Source organism: Dendropsophus ebraccatus, chromosome 1 (genome assembly GCF_027789765.1).
Source record: "Dendropsophus ebraccatus isolate aDenEbr1 chromosome 1, aDenEbr1.pat, whole genome shotgun sequence".
Taxonomy (NCBI): domain Eukaryota; kingdom Metazoa; phylum Chordata; class Amphibia; order Anura; family Hylidae; genus Dendropsophus; species Dendropsophus ebraccatus.
Genome location: NC_091454.1, coordinates 1,390,017 through 1,413,883, shown reverse-complemented (window position 1 = coordinate 1,413,883; position 23,867 = coordinate 1,390,017). Strand labels below are relative to the sequence as shown.

Below are 23,867 nucleotides of genomic sequence, written 5' to 3'. Positions count from 1 at the left end.
CACACATATAGATATATAATCAGTCACATCTAGGAGGGGTGTATATCAGTCACATCTAGGAGGGGTATGTATCAGTCACATCTAGGAGGGGGAGATATATATATATATATATAAAATCTATATCCTGATCGTCCTCAGGCAGCACACTAATGGGTTAATGGGTTCCCGTTGACCTGGCACAGAAGGGGTTAATCTAGCAATAAACACAAATAGATTAATACCGCACACCTGGTAACCCCCTATAAGAGCCTTAAGGAAACCACAGAACACTGTATTTTTTTCTCTTCTCGGACAGAAGGATGGTTTTCTCAGAAGAAATAATCAATAAAAATCAACCTCTATACTGTGCCTGGTCCAGTCCCTGGGGTCTGATACATATATACAGCCGTATACCAGGGTTATCTTGGTCCCTCAGCTGTTCCCACGCCTGGCTGAGCTGCAAAGTGGGATTAAAGGCTTTTTTACACCTTGCAGACTTTCATGCCAAACTTTTCCTGGCCCCTGAACGGTTTACCTCTGCTTCATGTGCCACTGGCGACTTTTGCCACCTCCAACATGGCGGTGCGACGCCTGGATCCTCTCCTGCGCGTGACTGACAACCGGTCTGACGTCTGACATGGTAAGATTCAATAGCAGCACTTACATGCATGTCTGAAGCCGCCCATGCGATGCGGCCCTTTTCCAAGATGGCGCCGCGCGGTTTCACTGCCGTCTGCGCATGTCCGGTCCTGAGGATGACGTCACTGGCGTCCGGAACTGCGCGCTGCGCATGCGCGAGCCGCAGCAGGTATAAAAACATGGCATTAGCATCCAGGGACAACGCTCTGCCTAGGCAGCAGTTCCCTTGGGTGTCTAGAGGTAAATGTTATGGTCTGGGCGGCCTCCTGCTTTACATATAGATGTCATCTCACCCCTTGTTCCTTGATCTTTTCCAGATGTCCCACTACAGGGGTAAAAGGAGCAGGAAATGACGGCACACTTTGTGTGCTAACTGTGGCCAGCCACTACCAGAATCATGGGAGCAGGATGGGTGCTCTCTATGTATGTCTTCATCACAAGACAAGATTTCCTAGTGTGGTTTAAAGACCAACTCACTGACACCTTCAAAGATGTTAAAAGTGCTGTTCTGCAAGGGAATAAAGCAAAGAAGCATAAGCCTGCCTCACCTGCACCTCCTACCTCAGCCAGAGGAGGAGACACTGAGCAGGACTCATCTGAGGAGTCAGATTGGGAGGCTTTGGAGGAAGTGTGCCTGTTACAGAAGGACTCAATGCCCAAACTGCTCTCCGCAGTAAAAAATACTGTACTACTGTATACTGTATACTGATAAAGATATTTCTCACAAACGCAAAAAAGATCAGCTCTTCTATTTCCCTCCAATTAAAACAAAGTTTTTCCTACTCACCCGATCATTAAGGGCATGTTCAGAAGGAATGGGCTAAACCTGAGAGATCTCAGTCTAATGCCAAATTCAAATCCACCCACAGGCTGGATCCTGAAGTTACAGATGAATGGGCCAATCCTCCAAAGATGGATCAACCGGCGGCACAACTTTCCAAAAAAGCTTATTTTCCGGCGGAAGAGTCAGCTTTACTCTCAGATCCAATGGAAAGAAAAGCAGATACGTTGTGCAAAAAGACCTATGCAGCCGCAGCTAGTTCCTCAAAGATCTCCATGACAAGCATTCCAGTAGCCAGATCGCTTCGAGTTTGGTTAAGTCAACTATCACATGACATTGAAGATGGAGTACCGAGAGAGGACTTACTCAAAGATTTGTCCCTGATGAAGACCGCGGCAGATTTTTTTATGTGACGCACCTATGGACGCCTTAAAATACTCTTCCAGATGTATGGCGTTGTCCAACGCTGCAAGGCGTGCGCTTTGGCTGAAGTTGTGGGAAGGGGACATTCTGTCTAAATATCACTTTGTATCCCTTCCTTTCCACCCTTCCTCACTGTTTGGGCCACAACTGGAATCTATCCTTAATAAATTAAATAATAATAAAGGATCATTTTTTCCAAGGAAGAAGACCTTTAAACCATTTAAAACCTCTTATACAAGGTCACCAAAAAGACAGTATAATTTCCGCCCCTCCAGAGGAAGAGGACAGATCAGGAAGCAGCAGCAGCGGCCTGGATCTTCAAAGAAAAAGTCTGACGCCACAAAGGATGAGCGCATGTGACGCCAGGTCCCCGTCCCCTCCGGTTGGTGCACGGCTCCTAGATTTTGCTTCGGTCTGGTCAACAACATCATCAGATGCCTGGGTAAACTCCACTCTACAAAGAGGTTATTGCCTAGAACTAAAAGACTTTCCTCCAGACCGATTTATCCTCAACAGAGGAAACAACCAAGTCATACATCAGCTCCTTCAGGAATTCATTCAGAAGAATGCTCTGGAGGAAGTACCTCCTCAGGAGAGGAATCTGGGAGTGTATTCGCCAATATTTGCTGTACCGAAGTCCGGAGGGACTTGGAGACTGGTGATCAATCTCACCTACCTCAACAAATTCTTCTTAAAGAAAAAATTCAGAATGGAAACGATTCAGACAGCAGTTCTGTCAATGCAACAAGGAGATTTCATGGCCACCATCGACTTACAAGATGCGTACCTGCATGTACCAATCCTAAAACAGCACAGAAAATACCTCAGGGTGGCATTTCTACATCAGAAGAGAGTGGTCCATCTTCAGTTCACCTGTCTGCCGTTCGGTATTACATCAGCCCCACGGGTGTTCACAAAGATTGCAGTCGTCTTAACAGCGGACCTGAGAGAGCAGGGTATATGTGTTACCCCGTACCTGGACGACTGGCTTATAACCGCGTCATCCAGGGAGACTCTGATGCTTCATCTGAATCAGACAATGATGTCTCTTCAGGATCATGGGTTTCTCATAAACCTCAAGAAATCCAACCCCATCAACAAGGTTGACTTATCTTGGCTTCGTCATAGACTCTCTACAGATGCAACTTTTTCTCTCACCAGAGAGAGTGATGAAGATAAAGAACACGGTGAACACTCTGATTAGCATGGATCGTTGCACCATCCGCTTTGCCATGAGAACCCTAGGCATGCTTACCTCAGCCATAGAAGCAGTCCAATGGGCGAGAGCTCACATCAGGGTTCTACAAAGACACATTCTCGCTCGATGGGAGAGATGTTCAGAGGATCTAGAAAGAATGATTCCTGTCTCTCACCTGGTCAAACAGGATCTAACTTGGTGGCTGACACGCTCTCGCCTCACGAAAGGGAAAAGTCTACTACCCCAGCATCAAGTAGTCCTCACTACGGATGCCTCAGGCTCCGGTTGGGGTGCCCATGTAGGCTCTCTGTGGGTTCCCTCATGCGGGTGCCCTCTTGCGCTCTCTGTGGGTTCAGCGCAAGTGGTCCTATCAAGACCAGAGGCTCACGTCCAATATGAGGGAGCTGAGAGCGATCAGATTAGTGCTGTATCATTTCCAGTACATCCTCCTCAACAAAGCAGTTCAGATTCAGACGGACAACATCACTGCTGTGTTCTATATAAACAAACAAGGAGGAACCAGAAGCCAATCTCTCCAGTTGGAACGCACTCGCCTCATGTCATGGGCCGAAGCCAATCTTCTGCAAATATCAGCAGTCCATATCAAGGGCTCACTCAATGTTACAGCAGATCTTTTGAGCAGGAAGACATTACTGCAAGGCGAGTGGGAATTAAACACAGCAGTCTTCAACAGAATAGTGGAGTTATGGGGACGGCCTCAGGTGGACGTGATGGCCAATCATCTCAATACGAAGCTAGATCAGTTCTGTTCTCTATCCAGGAAGAATCATCCATTCGCAGTGGACGGTCTATCACTCTCCTGGACCAGAATCTTCATCTATGCGTTTCCACCATTTCCACTCATACCAAGAGTCCTGAAAAAGATTCGGGACGAGAAGGTCAGGGCAATAGTCATTCTGCCATATTGGCCCCGCCGGCCTGGTTTCCTCTTGCGTGGAGTCTTTCGAAAGGCGTATTCTGGAAGCTACCTCTCCGCAAAGATCTGTTACAGCAGAACGGCCTTCTACATCCGCACTTGCCCAAACTTCATCTAACAGCATGGAACATGAACTCCACGCCTTAAAAGCTCAGGGCCTTTCAGATGAAGTTGTGCGGACTCTCTTAGCCTCAAGAAAAACAACTACTATGAAGGTCTATTCTAGAGTTTGGAACATCTACTCCACATGGTGTGTCTCCAACAACAGAAGAATGAAAGAGATATCATCTGTTCTCCAGTTTCTGCAAGAGGGGTTTCAGAAAGGCTTAAAGCCTAATACTCTAAAAGTCCATCTAACGGCTATTAACGCTCACCTAGATGGCCTTTTTTCTAAAACTCCTCTAATATCAAGATTCTTCAGAGTCATTGCAAAACTCAGACCCAGTTACCATAATCCTGTACCTACCTGGGATCTTACCATCGTGCTCAAATGTCTGACAGAGCAGCCGTTTGAACCAATTGAGGATACAGAACTAAAGTGGATATCATGGAAAACGTTGTTTTTGATCGCAGTAACGTCGGCCAGGAGAATAAGTGAACTACATGCACTTTCTTGCAAAGATCCATATCTCAAGCTCCTCAATGATAAAGTGGTCCTAAGAACCATGCCTGGTTTCTTGCCAAAAGTACCTTCTATGGCTAATTTAAATCAAGAAATAGTCCTACCCGTGGTAGGTCAAACTGAAGATCAAACATTGCATTTATTAGACATCAAGAATCCATTAAAAAATACTTGGAAAAAACAGCCCCTTTCAGACAGACGGAAGCCTTGTTTGTTCAAATGTGTGGCGAGAACAAAGGTAAGAAAGCAAGTAAAGCTTCTTTAGCTCCCTGGACCAAAGATCTAATCCGACATTGCTACTCTTCAGTAGGACTCGAATCACCACTATCAATTCGGGCCCACTCAACTAGGTCAACTGCTACATCCTGGGCTGAAAAATGCCAGATTCCGCTAGACCAAATCTGCAAAGCCGCCACTTGGTCCACACCGTCTACCTTCATCAAGCATTACCGACTTGATATTACATCTTCCGAGGGTTCAGCCTTTGGCATGAGCGTGCTACAAGGAGCAGTAAATCTCAATACCCTCCCCTCTTAAGTTCATTGCTTTGAATGTCCCATTAGTGTGCTGCCTGAGGACGATCAGGAAGTATAAAATTTACTCGCCTGAAATTTTTATTTCCTGGAGTCCAAAGGCAGCACAATATCCCCCCCCCCCAATAAATATTGCTTGCATACAATACAGTGTTCTGTGGTTTCCTTGGGGCTCTTATAGGGGGTTACCAGGTGTGCGGTATTAATCTATTTGTGTTTATTGCTAGATTAACCCCTTCTGTGCCGGGTCAACGGGAATCCATTAACCCATTAGTGTGCTGCCTTCAAATTAAAAATTTCAGGCGAGTAAATTTTATACATCCCCCTCCTAGATGTGACTGATACACACATATATATCAGTCACACCTAGGAGGGGTATATATGTATATATATATATATATATATATATATATATATATATATATATCAGTCACATCTAGGAGGGGTCCGGCTCACCCACCATGCTTGTTGTCCACCCTCTGCACTGTCCCTCTCACCCACCCTCTGCACTGTCCCTCTCACCCACCCTCTGCACAGTCCCTCTCACCCACAGTCCTTGTTGTCCACCCTCTGCACTATCCCTCTCACCCACAGTCCTTGTTGTCCACCCTCTGCACAGTCCCTCTCACCCACAGTCCTTGTTGTCCACCCTCTGCACAGTCCCTCTCACCCACAGTCCTTGTTGTCCACCCTCTGCACAGTCCCTCTCACCCACAGTCCTTGTTGTCCACCCTCTGCACTATCCCTCTCACCCACAGTCCTTGTTGTCCACCCTCTGCACTGTCCCTCTCACCCACAGTCCTTGTTGTCCACCCTCTGCACTATCCCTCTCGCCCACCCTCTGCATTGTCTCTCTCACCCACCATCCTTGTTGTCCATCCTCTGCACAGTCCCTCTCACCCACCATCCTTGTTGTCCACCCTCTGCACAGTCCCTCTCATCCACAGACCCTCTCGCCCACCCTCTGCACAGTCCCTCTCATCCACTATCCCTCTCGCCCATCCTCTGCACAGTCCCTCTCACCCACAGTCCTTGTTGTCCACCCTCTGCACTATCCCTCTCACCCACAGTCCTTGTTGTCCACCCTCTGCACAGTCCCTCTCATCCACAGACCCTCTCGCCCACCCTCTGCACGGTCCCACTCACCAACCATCCTTGTTGCCCACCCTCTGCACTGTCTCTCTCACCCACCATCCTTGTTGTCCACCCTCTGCACAGTCCCTCTCATCCACAGACCCTCTCGCCCACCCTCTGCACGGTCCCACTCACCCACCCTCTCACCCACCCTCTGCACTGTCCGGCTCATTCACCTTCTGGAAGGAATCCTTCTAAGGTGCTAACCCTGGCAGCCATGAGTGTATGTGGTAGGGCACTGCTTGTTCCGTCCACCACCGTCTGTCTCCTCAGTGTATCCGCAGAGAAGTCATAGGAGAAGAGGATGCCGCTGCGCTCTGCCTCCCGCACCGCGCTCTCACTCTCCACCCCATCACTCTTGTGTTTCGGAACAGTAGCCAGACCTTGTAAACTGGAAAACAGAAACTCCTGTTATACAAAGTGCAGGGAGAGTCCTGTGTACTGAACATAGGGGAGCTGTGGAGCCAGAGTGTGACCAGGATATACAGCAGATGCACCCTCGCCAGCACCATGCGCCCCGAGCAGCAGCCATACTGGGGCTCCACTACTCACCAGTTGCTGTGGGTCTCTGGCGCCGGCTCTGAATCTTCTGCTCCGTCTTCTTTGGCTTCATGTGCAGGAGACTTCTCTGTACTGACATCTCCTGACTGCAGAGAGAAGGGAGGACATGACAGCATGAGGAACCAGACCGGGGCCAAGTGGGCACAGTGGAGATGGGAGAGGATCAATTCCAGGGGGCCAGGGGGGAGGGGATCAATTCCAGGGGGGAGGGGATCAATTTGGGGGGGGGGGAAATAAATTCCCACCCCTCCTCCACAGTGACTGCTCCACCCCTCCCCCACAGTGACTGCCCCACCCCTCCTCCACAGTGACTGCCCCAGCCCTCCCCCATAGTGGCTGCTCCACTCCGGTCTTCCCAGGGCACTAACCTCCCTATCACTGCTTGCTGGAGACCCCGGTGCTCCAGTCGGCTCCTTCATATTGGCGAGGTCTTTTGCTGGTGATGGCGTCTCTCCTTCCTGCGGGATGGTCTCCTCCCTTTTCCGCAGCTGGAATTGCAGAGCTGTGTCATGCATGGTGCGCAGTGCAGGGAGATAGTGTTCCCCATTCCGTGAATATTTAATTCTTTACCTGCATCAGTTTTAATGAGTTCTCCCTGGAGAAGGACGGGCTCCATGATGGAGATTGGTCAGAGGACCCCAGAAAATTGAGGCCCTTCTTCTTCTCCTTGAGGCATGCAGCCTGATGTCTGCGCATTCTCTCCAGCTGCTCCTCCAGCGTCATGCGCGGTCGGGGGCTCTCGGTCAGACAGAGATGTTCCACCGCACTCCGAGGCCGCTCCTTAAAGAGAAAGGAAGAAAGTGTCATCTATGTGGCTGATGTAACACGACCCCAAAGAGAGGAGCTCTGTGGAACCACATCTGATCCGTTCAGGTACCAACACCTGACACAAGCATACCTGAGTGCAGTCAAATTCCGGGAAAAATTACTGTTCCCCTATCCACAGGATCCACAAGGGGAAAGGAAGGAGACTGCGGGGAGGGGTCTGACCCCTGAGCCCCCAGGCGATCTCTGTATCGGACCCCACCGCTTCTGTTATGAATAGAACCCTGGGGTCAGCACTATTCATTTCTATGGAATGACGGAAAGAGCAGAGTACATCGCTCTTCCGGCATACTCAGCTCTGTCCGTCGCTCTATAGGAATAAATAGAGCCGCGGGTCGCATGTCGATCCGGGACTCTATGCGTAACAGAGCCGGCTGGGTCCAATACAGAGATTGCTGGGGTGTTCAGGGGTCAGACTAAAATTTTCCTGAAACACCCCTTTAAGCGGAGACAGCTGCATTCTGCCTGATATCAGAAAGGACATGAGACAACTCTTTGTGAGAAGCTTCTGTGAGAAGGCCCTATTCCACGGAACGATTATCGTCCGTATTCGGCCGATAATTTTCCCATGGAATAGGAGGCAACGATCAGCCGACATCGTTCATGTCGGCTGATCGTTGAAGTAGTTTGTCTTTCAACATGTTGAAAGACAAACAACTTCTATAGCAGCGATCTGCTGCCGTCGCTCCGTAGAATAGGATCAGCGATCACCAGGGCAGCCCCCCTCGCAGCTTCCCATGGACTCACCCGCTCGCTGCTGCGCCGTGGAATAGCGGGAGCAGCGAGCGGGGAACGAGGAGCAAACGAGCACTCACAGCACTCGTTTGCTTCTAGAGTTGGGCCTTTACTGAGTGGTAAGCAGCTTGTTATAAGCAAAGATAAGGACAAGAAAACAATAACAAAATACAGGCCGCCTTGTCCTAGCAGAAGTTACAAAGCCTGTCTCTACTACTGCACCTTTTGTCACATATACTGAAAGAGAATCTGATGTTTTTGATGTTACGCCCAGACAGGATAGCCTTGAAAAAGTTACAAGAAAGCAGCAGCTAAGAGAGGGAGATTGAGGGGGCTCCCTCTCAGCAGCAACTACCATCACTACAGAGCATTGCATCTACTTACTACATATATGTTTTTCTTTTAACAGAATTGCCTTAAACCCCACATCACCGGGAAACCACACCCCAACCACCACACATCCAAGGAGGAGCACCGAAGAACCACACCCCAACCACCACACATCCAAGGAGGAGCACCGAAGAACCACACCCCAACCACCACACATCCGAGGAGGAGCATCGGAGAACCACACCCCAACTACCACACATCAGAGGAGGAGCATCGGAGAACCACACCCCAACCAACACGCATCCATCAGAGAAGGAGCACCGGAGAACCACACCCCAACCACCACACATCCGAGGAGGAGCATCGAAGAACCACACCCCAACCACCACACATCAGAGGAGCATCGAAGAACCACACCCCAACCAACACACATCCTAGGAGGAGCACCGAAGAACCACACCCCATCCACCACACATCAGAGGAGGAGCACCGAAGAACCACACCCCAACCACCACACATCCGAGGAGGAGCACCGAAGAACCACACCCCAACCACCACACATCAGAGGAGGAGCATCGGAGAACCACACCCCAACCAACACGCATCCATCAGAGAAGGAGCACCGGAGAACCACACCCCAACCACCACACATCAGAGGAGGAGCATCGAAGAACCACACTCCAACCACCACACATCCTAGGAGGAGCACCGAAGAACCACACCCCAACCACCACACATCAGAGGAGGAGCATCGGAGAACCACACCCCAACCAACACGCATCCATCAGAGAAGGAGCACCAGAGAACCACACCCCAACCAACACGCATCCATCAGAGAAGGAGCACCGAAGAACCACACCCCAACCACCACACATCAGAGGAGGAGCATCGAAGAACCACACCCCAACCAACACACATCCTAGGAGGAGCACCGAAGAACCACACCCCAACCACCACACATCCGAGGAGGAGCATCGGAGAACCACACCCCAACCAACACGCATCAGAGGAGGAGCATCGGAGAACCACACCCCAACCAACACGCATCCATCAGAGAAGGAGCACCAGAGAACCACACCCCAACCAACACGCATCCATCAGAGAAGGAGCACCGAAGAACCACACCCCAACCACCACACATCAGAGGAGGAGCATCGAAGAACCACACCCCAACCAACACACATCCTAGGAGGAGCACCGAAGAACCACACCCCAACCACCACACATCCGAGGAGGAGCACCGAAGAACCACACTCCAACCACCACACATCAGAGGAGGAGCACCGGAGAACCACACCCCAACCAACACACATCCGAGGAGGAGCACCGAAGAACCACACCCCAACCACCACACATCAGAGAAGGAGCACCGAAGAACCACACCCCAACCACCACACATCAGAGGAGGAGCATCGGAGAACCACACCCCAACTACCACACATCAGAGGAGGAGCATCGGAGAACCACACCCCAACCACCACACATCAGAGGAGGAGCACCGGAGAACCACACCCCAACCACCACACATCAGAGGAGGAGCATCGGAGAACCACACCCCAACCACCACACATCCTAGGAGGAGCACCGAAGAACCACACCCCAACCAACACGCATCAGAGGAGGAGCACCGGAGAACCACACCCCAACCAACTCGCATCCCAGGGAGCTTCAGGGAACAACACCCCAACCAACACGCATTTGTGGAAGAGCACCGGAGAACCACACCAAAACACACATCCAAGGAGGAGTATCTGAGAACCACACCCCAACCAACACACATCCGAGGAGGAGCATCGGAGAACCACACCCCAACCAACACACATCCGAAGAGGAGCACCGAAGAACCACACCCCAACCAACACGCATCAGAGGAGGAGCATCGGAGAACCACACCCCAACCAACACACATCCTAGGAGGAGCACCGAAGAACCACACCCCAACCAACACGCATCAGAGGAGGAGCACCGGAGAACCACACCCCAACCAACTCGCATCCCAGGGAGCTTCAGGGAACAACACCCCAACCAACACGCATTTGTGGAAGAGCACCGGAGAACCACACCAAAACACACATCCAAGGAGGAGTATCTGAGAACCACACCCCAACCAACACACATCCGAGGAGGAGCATCGGAGAACCACACCCCAACCAACACACATCCGAAGAGGAGCACCGAAGAACCACACCCCAACCAACACGCATCAGAGGAGAAGCACCGGAGAACCACACCCCAACCAACACACATCAGAGGAGGAGCATCGGAGAACCACACCCCAACCACCACACATCAGAGGAGAAGCACCGGAGAACCACACCCCAACCAACACACATCCGAGGAGGAGTATCTGAGAACCACACCCCAACCAACACACATCTGAGAAGGAGCATTCGAGAACCACACCCCAACCAACACGCATCTGAGGAGGAGCAGCTCCCAGGAACCACACCCAAAATCAACACATTTGAGGAGGAGCTCCAGAGAACCACACCCCACCCTTATCAGCATCTGAGAAGGAAACCCCCATTTCTTCTCCCAGCCAATCCAGACAACATCTTTTGCCCCACCAGCCACAATCTCTGCCATTTTCTCTCCAGGCCGCCCCAGACACCATCTTTCCCCAGATTTGTTATGTACCGATTTAGTGTCCAGCTTCTTGCTCTTGCGTAAGGTGACGTAGGACGCTATAGTGGTGGACTCCAGCTGGGGAGATTTGGTCCTTGGGGGTACAACACCTATCGGAAAGTGTGATCCTAGAGAGAACAGAAGAACATATAGAATGGGTAGACTGCAGCGCCCAGAAAGATGGTGAAAATTAGGAATATTTAAGGGGGTTTTAAAGCATTTTAAAAACATAGCCACTTTCTTCCAGAGATAGCACCACTCTCATCGCCAGGTCAGGTGTGGTTTGGAATTAAGCTCGATTCACTTCAACGGAAGTGGGAGGCAAACCTCCAAACAAACTGGAGGCAAAAGTGGTGCTGTTTTTGGAAGAAAGTGGCTATGTTTTTCAAATGCTGGATAATACCTTTATATATAAGGTTATATATATAACCGCCACACAGTCCTCATGTAATCGCCATGTGGTTCACATATACCCTCCATATGGTCCACACGCAGCAGTCACGCAACCCACACGCAGCAGTCACGCAACCCACACGCAGCAGTCACGCGGCCCACACGCAGCAGTCACGCGGCCCACACGCAGCAGTCACGCGGCCCACACGCAGCAGTCTCGCGGCCCACACGCAGCAGTCTCGCGGCCCACACGCAGCAGTCTCGCGGCCCACACGCAGCAGTCTCGCGGCCCACACGCAGCAGTCTCGCGGCCCACACGCAGCAGTCACGCGGCCCACACGCAGCAGTCACGCGGCCCACACGCAGCAGTCACGCGGCCCACACGCAGCAGTCACGCGGCCCACACGCAGCAGTCACGCGGCCCACACGCAGCAGTCACGCGGCCCACGAGAGTCAAGAACCTTTGCTGCCTGCAGCTTCCTTGTCCAGGTCAGTCTTGTCTTCTCCATTGGACTCATCCACCTCGGCCACGGTGGTCAGTTCGGGCTCACTCTTGTACAATCTGTAGTCGGGCCCCTGGAACACAGTAATGATGAAGTGGGTGGTTAGAAGGATCGGCTGAAGTGGAGGGTAGATGGGAGGAGGTGGCACCAAGCATGATCAGGATGGTGAACCACCACCACTGGCATGGAGTGAGCCCCCCACAGAGACCCTTCATCCCCCCCCAAGATGAGGATGGAATCATCCATGGAGCAGGCCTCATTTCTTGGCATTCACGTGGAGCGGGGGAGATGACAGGAGTGCAGTGGATACACTTTAACAACCCTGCAGCAGATGACCGGTGGGATGAGATGACGTGACAGACAGGTGGCGGCGCCCCCCCTTACACTGTAGGATCCATTCCTTTGATAGACCTGGATGTGATGGGCGGTCTTGTCGTCGGGGAGTTGGACGGGGCCCCGGCTGTAACACAGCAACGAGGAGCTGCTGTCACTTGGTAAATGGGGAAGAGAGGGAGCGGCGTCAGCAAAGTCATAGGAGCGAGGGAGCGGAGGACGCGGAGGAACTAGCTCCTCTTCCTGGAGATGGCAGAACAGGACGTTACCAGGAGGCACAGCACACAGCCATCATACATGACCTCATCGCACCACTAGGGGGCTCACTGCACACAAGGCTGATACCACATCTACAGGCCACAGACACTGGAGTCATGTGATCACAGCCCGATAATGTCACAGATACAGGAGTCATGTGATCACAGCCCAATGATGTCACATACAGGCACAAGAGTCATGTGATCAAAGTCTGATGATGTCATATACAGATACAGGAGTCATGTGATCACAGCCTAATGATGTCACAGGCACAGGAGTCATGTGATCACAGCCCAATAGTGTCACAGATACCAGAGTCATGTGATCACAGCCCGATGATACAGAGACATAACATTTCCCATCATGCACCACATCTGACCATCCCTCCCCATGAAGTTTATACGTGTGGCCCCGGAGGGAGCGTGTGCAGAATAATGACCTCCTCTGCAATCACTCACCTCCCCCGGACTCATCCCTGACGAGAGCGGCTGGGGGTCCGAGTCACCTGCAAAACATCACCAGACAACGTGATATGAAACCCCCAATACCTCTCCATATCCCCATACTTAACACTACAGCTCTGCTCCACCAGCACACAGCTATGACTCCCCTATACACTACAGCTCTGCTCCACCAGCATATGGACATAGTGAGTAGAGTGTGGGGTCACCTGTCTCTGGCCTCCGCTGCTTATGTTTGCTCAGACCTTCCATCACATCCTGAATCCTCCAGATCTCTTTCTGCATCTGAGCTCGCTGGATCCCGGACGACTCAGTCTGAGGACACAGAGCACAAGGTGAGCACAAGGCGAGCGCCCACCGAGCCCCACCATGATAATGGATGGTGGTAATGATGATTATGATAGTAATAATGATGATGGTGGTGGTGGTGGTGGTGATAATGATAGTGATGATAGAGGATGATGATGGTGATCTTTATGATGATGGTGATGATAATGATGATAGAGGATGATGATGGTGATCGTTATGATGATGGTGATGATGACGACGGTGGTGATCATGGTGATGATGATGATAATAATAATAATGATAATGATGGCGGTGGTGATGATAGTGATTGGTGATGATGGTGATGATGGCAGTGTTGATCATGGTGATGGTGATGATGAAGAAAGATTCTTACCTGCACCTCTCCCAGTCGCTCTAGCTGTTCCCTCATCTGGTTTCTCGCAGTGCTGACGTCTCGCTCCAACTTGTCGTATTCTCTCCATGATCGTTCTAATTCCTGCAGAGAGGAGACAAAGATGAGTGCCGGGAGCAGAAGCGCCAACCAGACGCCTCATCTGTGGTGATGCTAGAGCCCAGCGCCAACCAGACGCCTCATCTGTGGTGATGCTAGAGCCCAGCGCCAACCAGACGCCTCATGTGTGGTGAGGCTAGAGCCCAGCGCCAACCAGACGCCTCATGTGTGGTGAGGCTAGAGCCCAGCGCCAACCAGACGCCTCATCTGTGGTGAGGCTAGAGCCCAGCGCCAACCAGATGCCTCATCTGTGGTGAGGCTAGAGCCCAGCGCCAACCAGATGCCTCATCTGTGGTGAGGCTAGAGCCCAGCGCCAACCAGATGCCTCATCTGTGGTGAGGCTAGAGCCCAGCGCCAACCAGACGCCTCATCTGTGGTGATGCTAGAGCCCAGCACCAACCAGACGCCTCATCTGTGGTGAGGCTAGAGCCCAGCGCCAACCAGACGCCTCATCTGTGGTGAGGCTAGAGCCCAGCGCCAACCAGACGCCTCATCTGTGGTGAGGCTAGAGCCCAGCGCCAACCAGACGCCTCATGTGTGGTGAGGCTAGAGCCCAGCGCCAACCAGATGCCTCATCTGTGGTGAGGCTAGAGCCCAGCGCCAACCAGATGCCTCATGTGTGGTGAGGCTAGAGCCCAGCGCCAACCAGATGCCTCATCTGTGGTGAGGCTAGAGCCCAGCGCCAACCAGACGCCTCATCTGTGGTGAGGCTAGAGCCCAGCGCCAACCAGACGCCTCATCTGTGGTGAGGCTAGAGCCCAGGGCCAACCAGACACCTCATCTTTGGTGACGCTAGAGCTGGTCGCCAACCTCATCTACAACCAGAATAGAGGACGGCACCGGCTGTGGCCACGCTAGAGCAGGAGTGATGGGTGGCACTCACCGTCGTGGCCCTGGACACCTCGCGGCAGGTACTGAGGAGCCCGCTCTGAAGCTCATCCCGCTGCAGCACCACACTCTGGATGGCGGTGGGGTTGTCGGCACTCATCTCGATCTCCTGACTGGCGGACAGCAACGCTTGTTCCAGTGTGTACTGGGGGGACAGAAGACGGCAATCACACTACAGCCAGACAGCAGACAGGTTGTCACCTGCAGGGGGCGCTCCTACCTTCTCCTTGTGTAGCTGCTGCAGCTTCTGCTCCAGGGCCTGCACTGCTTTGTCCTGTTCACACAGTCTGCTCAGCTTGGCCTGGGGGAGGGGTGGTAGAGAGTGCAATAGAATGATCACATGACCCCTCACCAGCACCACAAACATGTACCGCTCCAGTGATACAGATAGCTGCAGGGTCCTAAAGACCAGGATAAGTGGGTGCACTATAACAACCTGGGGGATTACACTATAATTTGGGGGGCACACTATAACTCCTGGGGGCAGTACTCACGTCGATGTCCAGCTCCTCGCTCCGGTGCACCTTGTATGCTGCTGTCCTGCAGTCGTCCTGATTCATCTGAGGAGGAAATGAGGCAATTATATCACAGTAACCTCCTGTCAGAGAGTGGATGATGGCCCCCATCATACCCTATGGTCCACCCCTGCATCCACACAACACAAGATTGTGTAACACTGTCCATCTACCCCTAAAGCCACGGACTGTCAGCTCCTAGGACCAGGCCTGGGCCTCCAGCCTGCCCTGTAGGGGACGTGTTCCATATCTGATACACTTGATTTGATCAAATAGTTTGCTAAGATCCTCTACAGATAAGGTGTTTATTGTGTGTACACGGGGGGGAGTAAGCACTTGTACCTGTAGGTTGCTGTTGCACTTTGTTTTTCTTTTTTGTCTGTACTTAAGCCACATGCAGCGTGCAAACTGCAGTGTGAACAGAGGCAGAAAGGTGCGGCCAATTTTTCCTTTTTTTTCTGATTGTCTCCTCCATCACAGCCAACAGCAGCACAGAGGAACCAGGTGCTGCATACACAAGACGAGAGACGAGTGCACCAGGGCCATGTATAGGGGTGAGCCTTGCCCCCATGACAAGACTTCCTGCCCCAGTGCTCTAGCAGCTCAAGGTTATCCTTTATTTTTCAGGTAAGGTGATAGCACAGAAAGTGTTGTCTTAGGGACAACAGCGCTGGGACACCTGTCTATAATGAGCAGGAGTAGTGTACAGTGCTAGGTCACCTGTCTATAATGAGCAGGAGTAGTGTGCAGTGCTAGGTCACCTGTCTATAATGAGCAGGAGTAGTGTACAGCTCTGGGACACCTGTCTATAATGAGCAGGAGTAGTGTACAGCGCTGGGACACCTGTCTATAATGAGCAGGAGTAGTGTACAGTGCTAGGTCACCTGTCTATAATGAGCAGAAGTAGTGTACAGCTCTGGGACACCTGTCTATAATGAGCAGGAGTAGTGTACAGCTCTGGGACACCTGTCTATAATGAGCAGGAGTAGTGTACAGTGCTAGGTCACCTGTCTATAATGAGCAGGAGTAGTGTACAGTGCTAGGTCACCTGTCTATAATGAGCAGGAGAAGTGTACAGTGCTAGGTCACCTGTCTATAATGAGCAGGAGAAGTGTACAGTGCTAGGTCACCTGTCTATAATGAGCAGAAGTAGTGTACAGCTCTGGGACACCTGTCTATAATGAGCAGGAGTAGTGTACAGCGCTGGGACACCTGTCTATAATGAGCAGGAGTAGTGTACAGCGCGGGACACCTGTCTATAATGAGCAGGAGTAGTGTACAGCGCTGGGTCACCTGTCTATAATGAGCAGGAGTAGTGTACAGCGCTGGGTCACCTGTCTATAATGAGCAGGAGTAGTGTACAGCGCTGGGTCACCTGTCTATAATGAGCAGGAGTAGTGTACAGCGCTGGGTCACCTGTCTATAATGAGCAGGAGTAGTGTACAGCGCTGGGACACCTGTCTATAATGAGCAGGAGTAGTGTACAGCGCTGGGTCACCTGTCTATAATGAGCAGGAGTAGTGTACAGCGCTGGGTCACCTGTCTATAATGAGCAGGAGTAGTGTACAGCGCTCGGTCACCTGTCTATAATGAGCAGGAGTAGTGTACAGCGCTGGGTCACCTGTCTATAATGAGCAGGAGTAGTGTACAGCGCTGGGACACCTGTCTATAATGAGCAGGAGTAGTGTACAGCGCTGGGTCACCTGTCTATAATGAGCAGGAGTAGTGTACAGCGCTGGGACACCTGTCTATAATGAGCAGGAGTAGTGTACAGCGCTGGGTCACCTGTCTATAATGAGCAGGAGTAGTGTGCAGCGCTAGGTCACCTGTCTATAATGAGCAGGAGTAGTGTACAGCGCTGGGACACCTGTCTATAATGAGCAGGAGTAGTGTACAGCGCTGGGTCACCTGTCTATAATGAGCAGGAGTAGTGTGCAGCGCTGGGTCACCTGTCTATAATGAGGAGTAGTGTGCAGCGCTGGGTCACCTGTCTATAATGAGCAGGAGTAGTGTACAGCGCTGGGACACCTGTCTATAATGAGCAGGAGTAGTGTACAGCGCTGGGTCACCTGTCTATAATGAGCAGGAGTTGTGTACAGTGCTAGGTCACCTGTCTATAATGAGCAGGAGTAGTGTACAGCGCTGGGACACCTGTCTATAATGAGCAGGAGTAGTGTGCAGCGCTAGGTCACCTGTCTATAATGAGCAGGAGTAGTGTACAGCGCGGGACACCTGTCTATAATGAGCAGGAGTAGTGTACAGTGCTAGGTCACCTGTCTATAATGAGCAGGAGTAGTGTACAGTGCTAGGTCACCTGTCTATAATGAGCAGGAGAAGTGTACAGTGCTAGGTCACCTGTCTATAATGAGCAGGAGTAGTGTACAGCGCTAGGTCACCTGTCTATAATGAGCAGGAGTAGTGTACAGTGCTAGGTCACCTGTCTATAATGAGCAGGAGTAGTGTACAGCGCTGGGACACCTGTCTATAATGAGCAGGAGTAGTGTACAGCGCTAGGTCACCTGTCTATAATGAGCAGGAGTAGTGTACAGCTTTGGGACACCTGTCTATAATGAGCAGGAGTAGTGTACAGCGCTAGGTCACCTGTCTACAATGAGCAGGAGTAGTGTACAGCGCTGGGACACCTGTCTATAATGAGCAGGAGTAGTGTGCAGCTTTGGGACACCTGTCTATAATGAGCAGGAGTAGTGTACAGCGCTGGGACACCTGTCTATAATGAGCAGGAGTAGTGTACAGCGCTAGGTCACCTGTCTATAATGAGCAGGAGTAGTGTGCAGCTTTGGGACACCTGTCTATAATCAGCAGGAGTAGTGTACAGTGCTAGGTCACCTGTCTATAATGAGCAGGAGTAGTGTACAGCGCTGGGTCACCTGTCTATAATGAGCAGGAGTAGTGTACAGCGCTGGGACACCTGTCTATAATGAGCAGGAGTAGTGTGCAGTGCTAGGTCACCTGTCTATAATGAGCAGGAGTAGTGTACAGTGCTAGGTCACCTGTCTATAATGAGCAGGAGTAGTGTGCAGCGCTGGGACACCTGTCTATAATGAGCAGGAGTAGTGTACAGCGCTGGGTCACCTGTCTATAATGAGCAGGAGTAGTGTACAGCGCTAGGTCACCTGTCTATAATGAGCAGGAGTAGTGTACAGCGCTGGGTCACCTGTCTATAATGAGCAGGAGTAGTGTACAGCGCTAGGTCACCTGTCTATAATGAGCAGGAGTAGTGTGCAGCTTTGGGACACCTGTCTATAATGAGCAGGAGTAGTGTACAGTGCTAGGTCACCTGTCTATAATGAGCAGGAGTAGTGTACAGCGCTAGGTCACCTGTCTATAATGAGCAGGAGTAGTGTACAGTGCTAGGTCACCTGTCTATAATGAGCAGGAGTAGTGTACAGTGCTAGGTCACCTGTCTATAATGAGCAGGAGTAGTGTACAGCGCTGGGTCACCTGTCTATAATGAGCAGGAGTAGTGTGCAGCGCTGGGACACCTGTCTATAATGAGCAGGAGTAGTGTACAGCGCTAGGTCACCTGTCTATAATGAGCAGGAGTAGTGTACAGCGCTAGGTCACCTGTCTATAATGAGCAGTGCTGGGACACCTGTCTATAATGAGCAGGAGTAGTGTACAGTGCTAGGTCACCTGTCTATAATGAGCAGGAGTAGTGTACAGCGCTGGGACACCTGTCTATAATGAGCAGGAGTAGTGTGCAGCTTTGGGACACCTGTCTATAATGAGCAGGAGTAGTGTACAGTGCTAGGTCACCTGTCTATAATGAGCAGGAGTAGTGTACAGTGCTAGGTCACCTGTCTATAATGAGCAGGAGTAGTGTGCAGCGCTGGGACACCTGTCTATAATGAGCAGGAGTAGTGTACAGCGCTGGGACACCTGTCTATAATGAGCAGGAGTAGTGTACAGTGCTAGGTCACCTGTCTATAATGAGCAGGAGTAGTGTACAGTGCTAGGTCACCTGTCTATAATGAGCAGGAGTAGTGTACAGCGCTAGGTCACCTGTCTATAATGAGCAGGAGTAGTGTACAGCGCTAGGTCACCCCCCACCCCCACTACTGGAGCAGTATCACACAGATGAGGAGCAAAAATACACGACCAAGATGATGTGTATCGCAAATGATGTCACAGCAGGGGGAGGTGCACGGTAAATATGTCATTGGAGGGGGAGGAGCACTGTACATATGTCACTGCAGGGGGGAAAGCACGGTACATACGATGTCACAGCAGGGGGAGGAGCATGGCACATATGATGTCACTGGAGGGGAGGAGCACTGTACATGTGACATTGCTGGGGGAGGAGCACTACATATGATACTGCAGGGGGAGTGGCAGCTAACATGTGATGTCACTGTGGGAGGAGCACTGTACATATGATATTGCAGGGGGAGTGGCAGCTAACATGTGATGTCACTCTGGGAGGAGCACTGTACATATGATATTGCAGGGGGAGTGGCAGCTAACATGTGATGTCACTCTGGGAGGAGCACTGTACATCTGATATTGCAGGGGGAGTGGCAGCTAACATGTGATGTCACTCTGGGAGGAGCACTGTACATATGATATTGCAGGGGGAGTGGCATTTTGCAGGTGATGTCACTGTGGGAGGAGCACTGTACATATGATATTGCAGGGGGAGGAGCACTACATATGATATTGCAGGGGGAGTGGCAGCTTGCAGGTGATGTCACTGTGGGAGGAGCACTGTACATATGACATCACAGATTGGATAAGCAGACTACATGTGACACTGCAGGGGGAGCACATGATGCGGCATATGATATAGCCGGGGTGAGAACAGCAGATGATGACATCATTGGTGGGCTTACTTGCTGGTACAGCTGTGGTCTAAGCGCGGAGTTCTCAATCAGAGTGTGAACCATGGTGATAAGTGGCTCATTGTCTTTCATCTACGTCAAACATGGAGGAGCACAATGTTAAGTAGACGGCTGCGGCTGAAAGACGACAAAGTAATCACAGCTACATCTCCCACCCACCCCAGACCAGCACACCCTATAAAACGCACACTGACCCCAGAAGGTCCTGGCACTCATAGTAACCAAAGGACTAGGACCACCAAGATTAAAACTTCACGGTGAGATATTCCTTATATAGACTGAAAAGACACTATAACATTAGCACTGTTCCCTTCTGAAAGAACCACCTGCATCAGGAGAAGGAGGCACTATAGCTGAGGTCGAGAATGCGACTGGGCAATGCAAATATGAAGTGTACTGCAGAGGCGCAGGCTGAGAGGGTGGAGCAGAAGGGACAAGGCATGGAGCAAGAGAGAAGAGGTGCGAGGAAAGACGGAAGAGGTGAGGAGACGAGGCGTGGGCCCAGAGGGTGGGTGGTGAAGAGGCGACGCAGGCCGAGAGGGTGGTGAAGAGGCGAGTAGACAAGGCGCCGGCTGAGTGGGTGGAGCAGAGGCGATGAGGCGCAGGCCAAGAGGGAAGAGGTGGAAGGACGAGGCATGGACCGAGTGGGAAGAGGTGGTGGATCAGGCACGGGCCGAGTGTGGAGCAGAGGTGATGAGGTATGGACCAAGGGGGGAAGAGTAGAGGAGGGGACAAGGAGAGAGAGGAGGACTGGGAGAAGAGGTCAAGAGTAGAGATATGCGAACCTCGAGCATGCTCGAGTCCATCCGAACTCGATCGTTCGGCATTTGATTAGCGGGGGCTACTGAAGTTGGATAAAGCTCTAAGGTTGTCTAGAAAACATGGATACAGCCAATGACTATATCCATGTAGCCTTAGGGCTTAATCCAACTTCAGCAGCCACTGCTAATCAAATGCCGAACAATCGGGTTTGGATGGACTTGAGCATGCTCGAGGTTCACTCATCTCTACTTAAGAGACTTTATGACATGATCAGGAGAGCAGAGGTGAGGAGACAAGAAGGATAGTCAAGAGGTGAGGACTGGTAGAGTGGAGGAACATCCAGAAGAGCGGAGGAAAAAAGAGATGACATGACTGGAAGAGCAGACTTAAGAAAACAACCAACGTAACAGAGATGAGACCTGGGAGGGCAGATGTCAACAGGACAGACGATGTGAGGAGACAACTGGGAAAGCGGTGGTGATGGCTGGAAGAACAGTGATAAGATGACTGGGAGAACGGATAAACGAAAGTGAGAACTCAGAGTAGAAGTTAGAACTGGGAGACCTGAGGCAACAGAGTTGTGGTGACAGCCAGAAGAGCTAAGGTGAGAAGGAAGAGACCCAAGTTGAGATGAGAACAAAAAAAAAAAAACAAGTGATGACCAAGAAAGCTGAGGACAGGGAGACTTGAGGTGACAGGAGATCTGATGAAAGAGTAACCAGAGGTGATAATTGGAAGAACTGAGTTGAGCTGAACTGACATTCAGGAAAACTAAAAGTAACGAGCTAGAAATCTGATATCTGGGTCTGCTAAAACAGCGATTGGGACAGATAGACGAGCTGAAGACTGGGAAAGCTGTAGTGAGGACTGGGAGATCTGACAATAGGTAAAGCTTGGGTCAGATGACACCTGAGAGACCTGAAGTGACTACCATATGATTTGATGACTGGAAGAGCAGAGATGAGGTGACAAAAGGGAAATCTGAGGCTACAAAATATGATATCTGACAACCAAAAGAGCTTAGGTGACTATGGGAAGATTGGAAATAAAATGATGCCCAGTAGAACGAAGGTGATGGACAGGAGATCCGAGGTGACTGCATTGAGGAGCCAGCCAGAAGATCTCAGATGATGTGCAAGGGATTGAGGAGCTAGCTGGCAGATCACAGGTGGTGTCCAGGAGATTGAGGAGTCGTTCAGAACTCAGGTGATGTACAGGATATTGAGGTGCCAGAAGATCTCAGATGATGTGCAATGGATTGAGGAGCCAGCCAGCTGATCTCAGGTTGTCTGGGAAACTGAGGAGCCAGCCAGCAGATCTCAGGTGATGTCCAGAATACCGAGGTAGCAGCCAGATCTCAGGTGATGTGCAGATGAGCCAGCTAGAAGAGCTCAGATGCAGAGGAGCCAGCTAGAAGAGCTCAGGTTAGGAGTAGGATATTGAGGAGCCAGCCAGAAGATCTCAGGGAGACTGAGGAACCAGCCAGATCTCAGGTGATATGCAGTATATTAAAGGGGTTATCCAGCGCTACAAAAACATGGCTACTTTCCCCCTACTGTTGTCTCCAGTTTGGGTGGGGTTTTGAAACTCAGTTCCATTGAAGTAAATGGAGCTTAATTACAAACCGCACCTGAACTGGAGACAACAGTAGAGGGAAAAGTGGCCTTGTTTTTGTAGCACTGGATTACCCCTTTAAAGAACCAGCCAGAAGATCTCAGGTGAAGTCCAGGATATTGAGTTGCTAGCCAGAAGATCTCAGGTGGTATGCAGCATATTGAGGAACCAGCCAGATCTCAGGTGATATGCAGCTAATTGAAGAACCAGCCAGAAGATCTCAGGTGAAGTCCAAGAGATTGAGGACGTAGCCAGCCAGAAGATCTCAGGTGAAGTCCAAGAGATTGAGGACGTAGCCAGCCAGAAGATCTCAGGTGAAGTCCAAGAGATTGAGGACGTAGCCAGCCAGAAGATCTCAGGTGAAGTCCAAGAGATTGAGGACGTAGCCAGCCAGAAGATCTCAGGTGAAGTCCAGTATATTGAGTTGCTAGCCAGAAGATCTCAGGTGATATGGAGCATATTGAGGAACCAGCCAGATCTCATCTGATATGCAGCATACTGAAGAACCAGCCAGAAGATCTCAGGTGAAGTCCAGGAGATTGAGGACCTAGCCAGCCAGAAGATCTCAGGTGAAGTCCGGGAGATTGAGGACGTAGCCAGCCAGAAGATCTCAGGTGAAGTCCAGGAGATTGAGGACCTAGCCAGCCAGAAGATCTCAGGTGAAGTCCGGGAGATTGAGGACCTAGCCAGCCAGAAGATCTCAGGTGAAGTCCGGGAGATTGAAGGGACATTTGGGAGTAAGACTGATTATTTCTAGTGACATTACAGATTAGAGCGTAAAATCTCAGGTGGGTGAAACTAAGGCTGAGGTGAAGTCTGAAAGATCCGAAGAAATGACTGGGAAATCTCTGGTGACAAAAGGGAGATCAGAGGTGATGGGCAAAAAATAGGGTAACAGCCGGAAGACCTGGGTAATATAGGCAATATATTGGAAGTCTAATATAACATAACGAAGGTAAGGCGACTGCTGGGAAAACATGAAACAGCTCGATAAGTTCCTATTACACACACCAACCCCATTACCATGCCCCTCCTGCCACGGTTATTACACAAGTCAGAGAAGAGGTAAAGTGAAGGTTTATGCCTTATTCACACGTCAGTATATTTTTCCAATCCGCAAATTTCAGTCAGTAACAATCCGCAAATTAAGGCTGGGTTCA

At 50.9% G+C, this 23,867-nt stretch overlaps 1 protein-coding gene across 5 annotated transcripts in view; it reads right to left on the bottom strand.

Annotated features, from left to right (window-relative positions):
• Positions 1-23,867, bottom strand: part of PLEKHA5 (pleckstrin homology domain containing A5) — a 110,596-nt gene that overhangs the window by 10,547 nt on the left and 76,182 nt on the right. For 3 of the 5 annotated variants that reach the window (XM_069963630.1, XM_069963635.1, XM_069963641.1), the window contains 13 exons: positions 20,323-20,403; positions 15,452-15,517; positions 15,178-15,258; positions 14,953-15,102; positions 13,953-14,054; positions 13,480-13,585; positions 13,268-13,314; positions 12,177-12,291; positions 11,335-11,450; positions 7,378-7,587; positions 7,176-7,295; positions 6,799-6,893; positions 6,423-6,637 (listed from right to left, as the gene is read on the bottom strand). In XM_069963630.1, the coding sequence (XP_069819731.1) occupies positions 6,423-6,637; positions 6,799-6,893; positions 7,176-7,295; positions 7,378-7,587; positions 11,335-11,450; positions 12,177-12,291; positions 13,268-13,314; positions 13,480-13,585; positions 13,953-14,054; positions 14,953-15,102; positions 15,178-15,258; positions 15,452-15,517; positions 20,323-20,403 (1,504 nt within the window). Of the gene's footprint in view, positions 1-6,422; positions 6,638-6,798; positions 6,894-7,175; positions 7,296-7,377; positions 7,588-11,334; positions 11,451-12,176; positions 12,292-13,267; positions 13,315-13,479; positions 13,586-13,952; positions 14,055-14,952; positions 15,103-15,177; positions 15,259-15,451; positions 15,518-20,322; positions 20,404-23,867 lie in introns of those variants that run through there. The other 2 variants (XM_069963648.1, XM_069963656.1) reach the window with 2 other exon arrangements.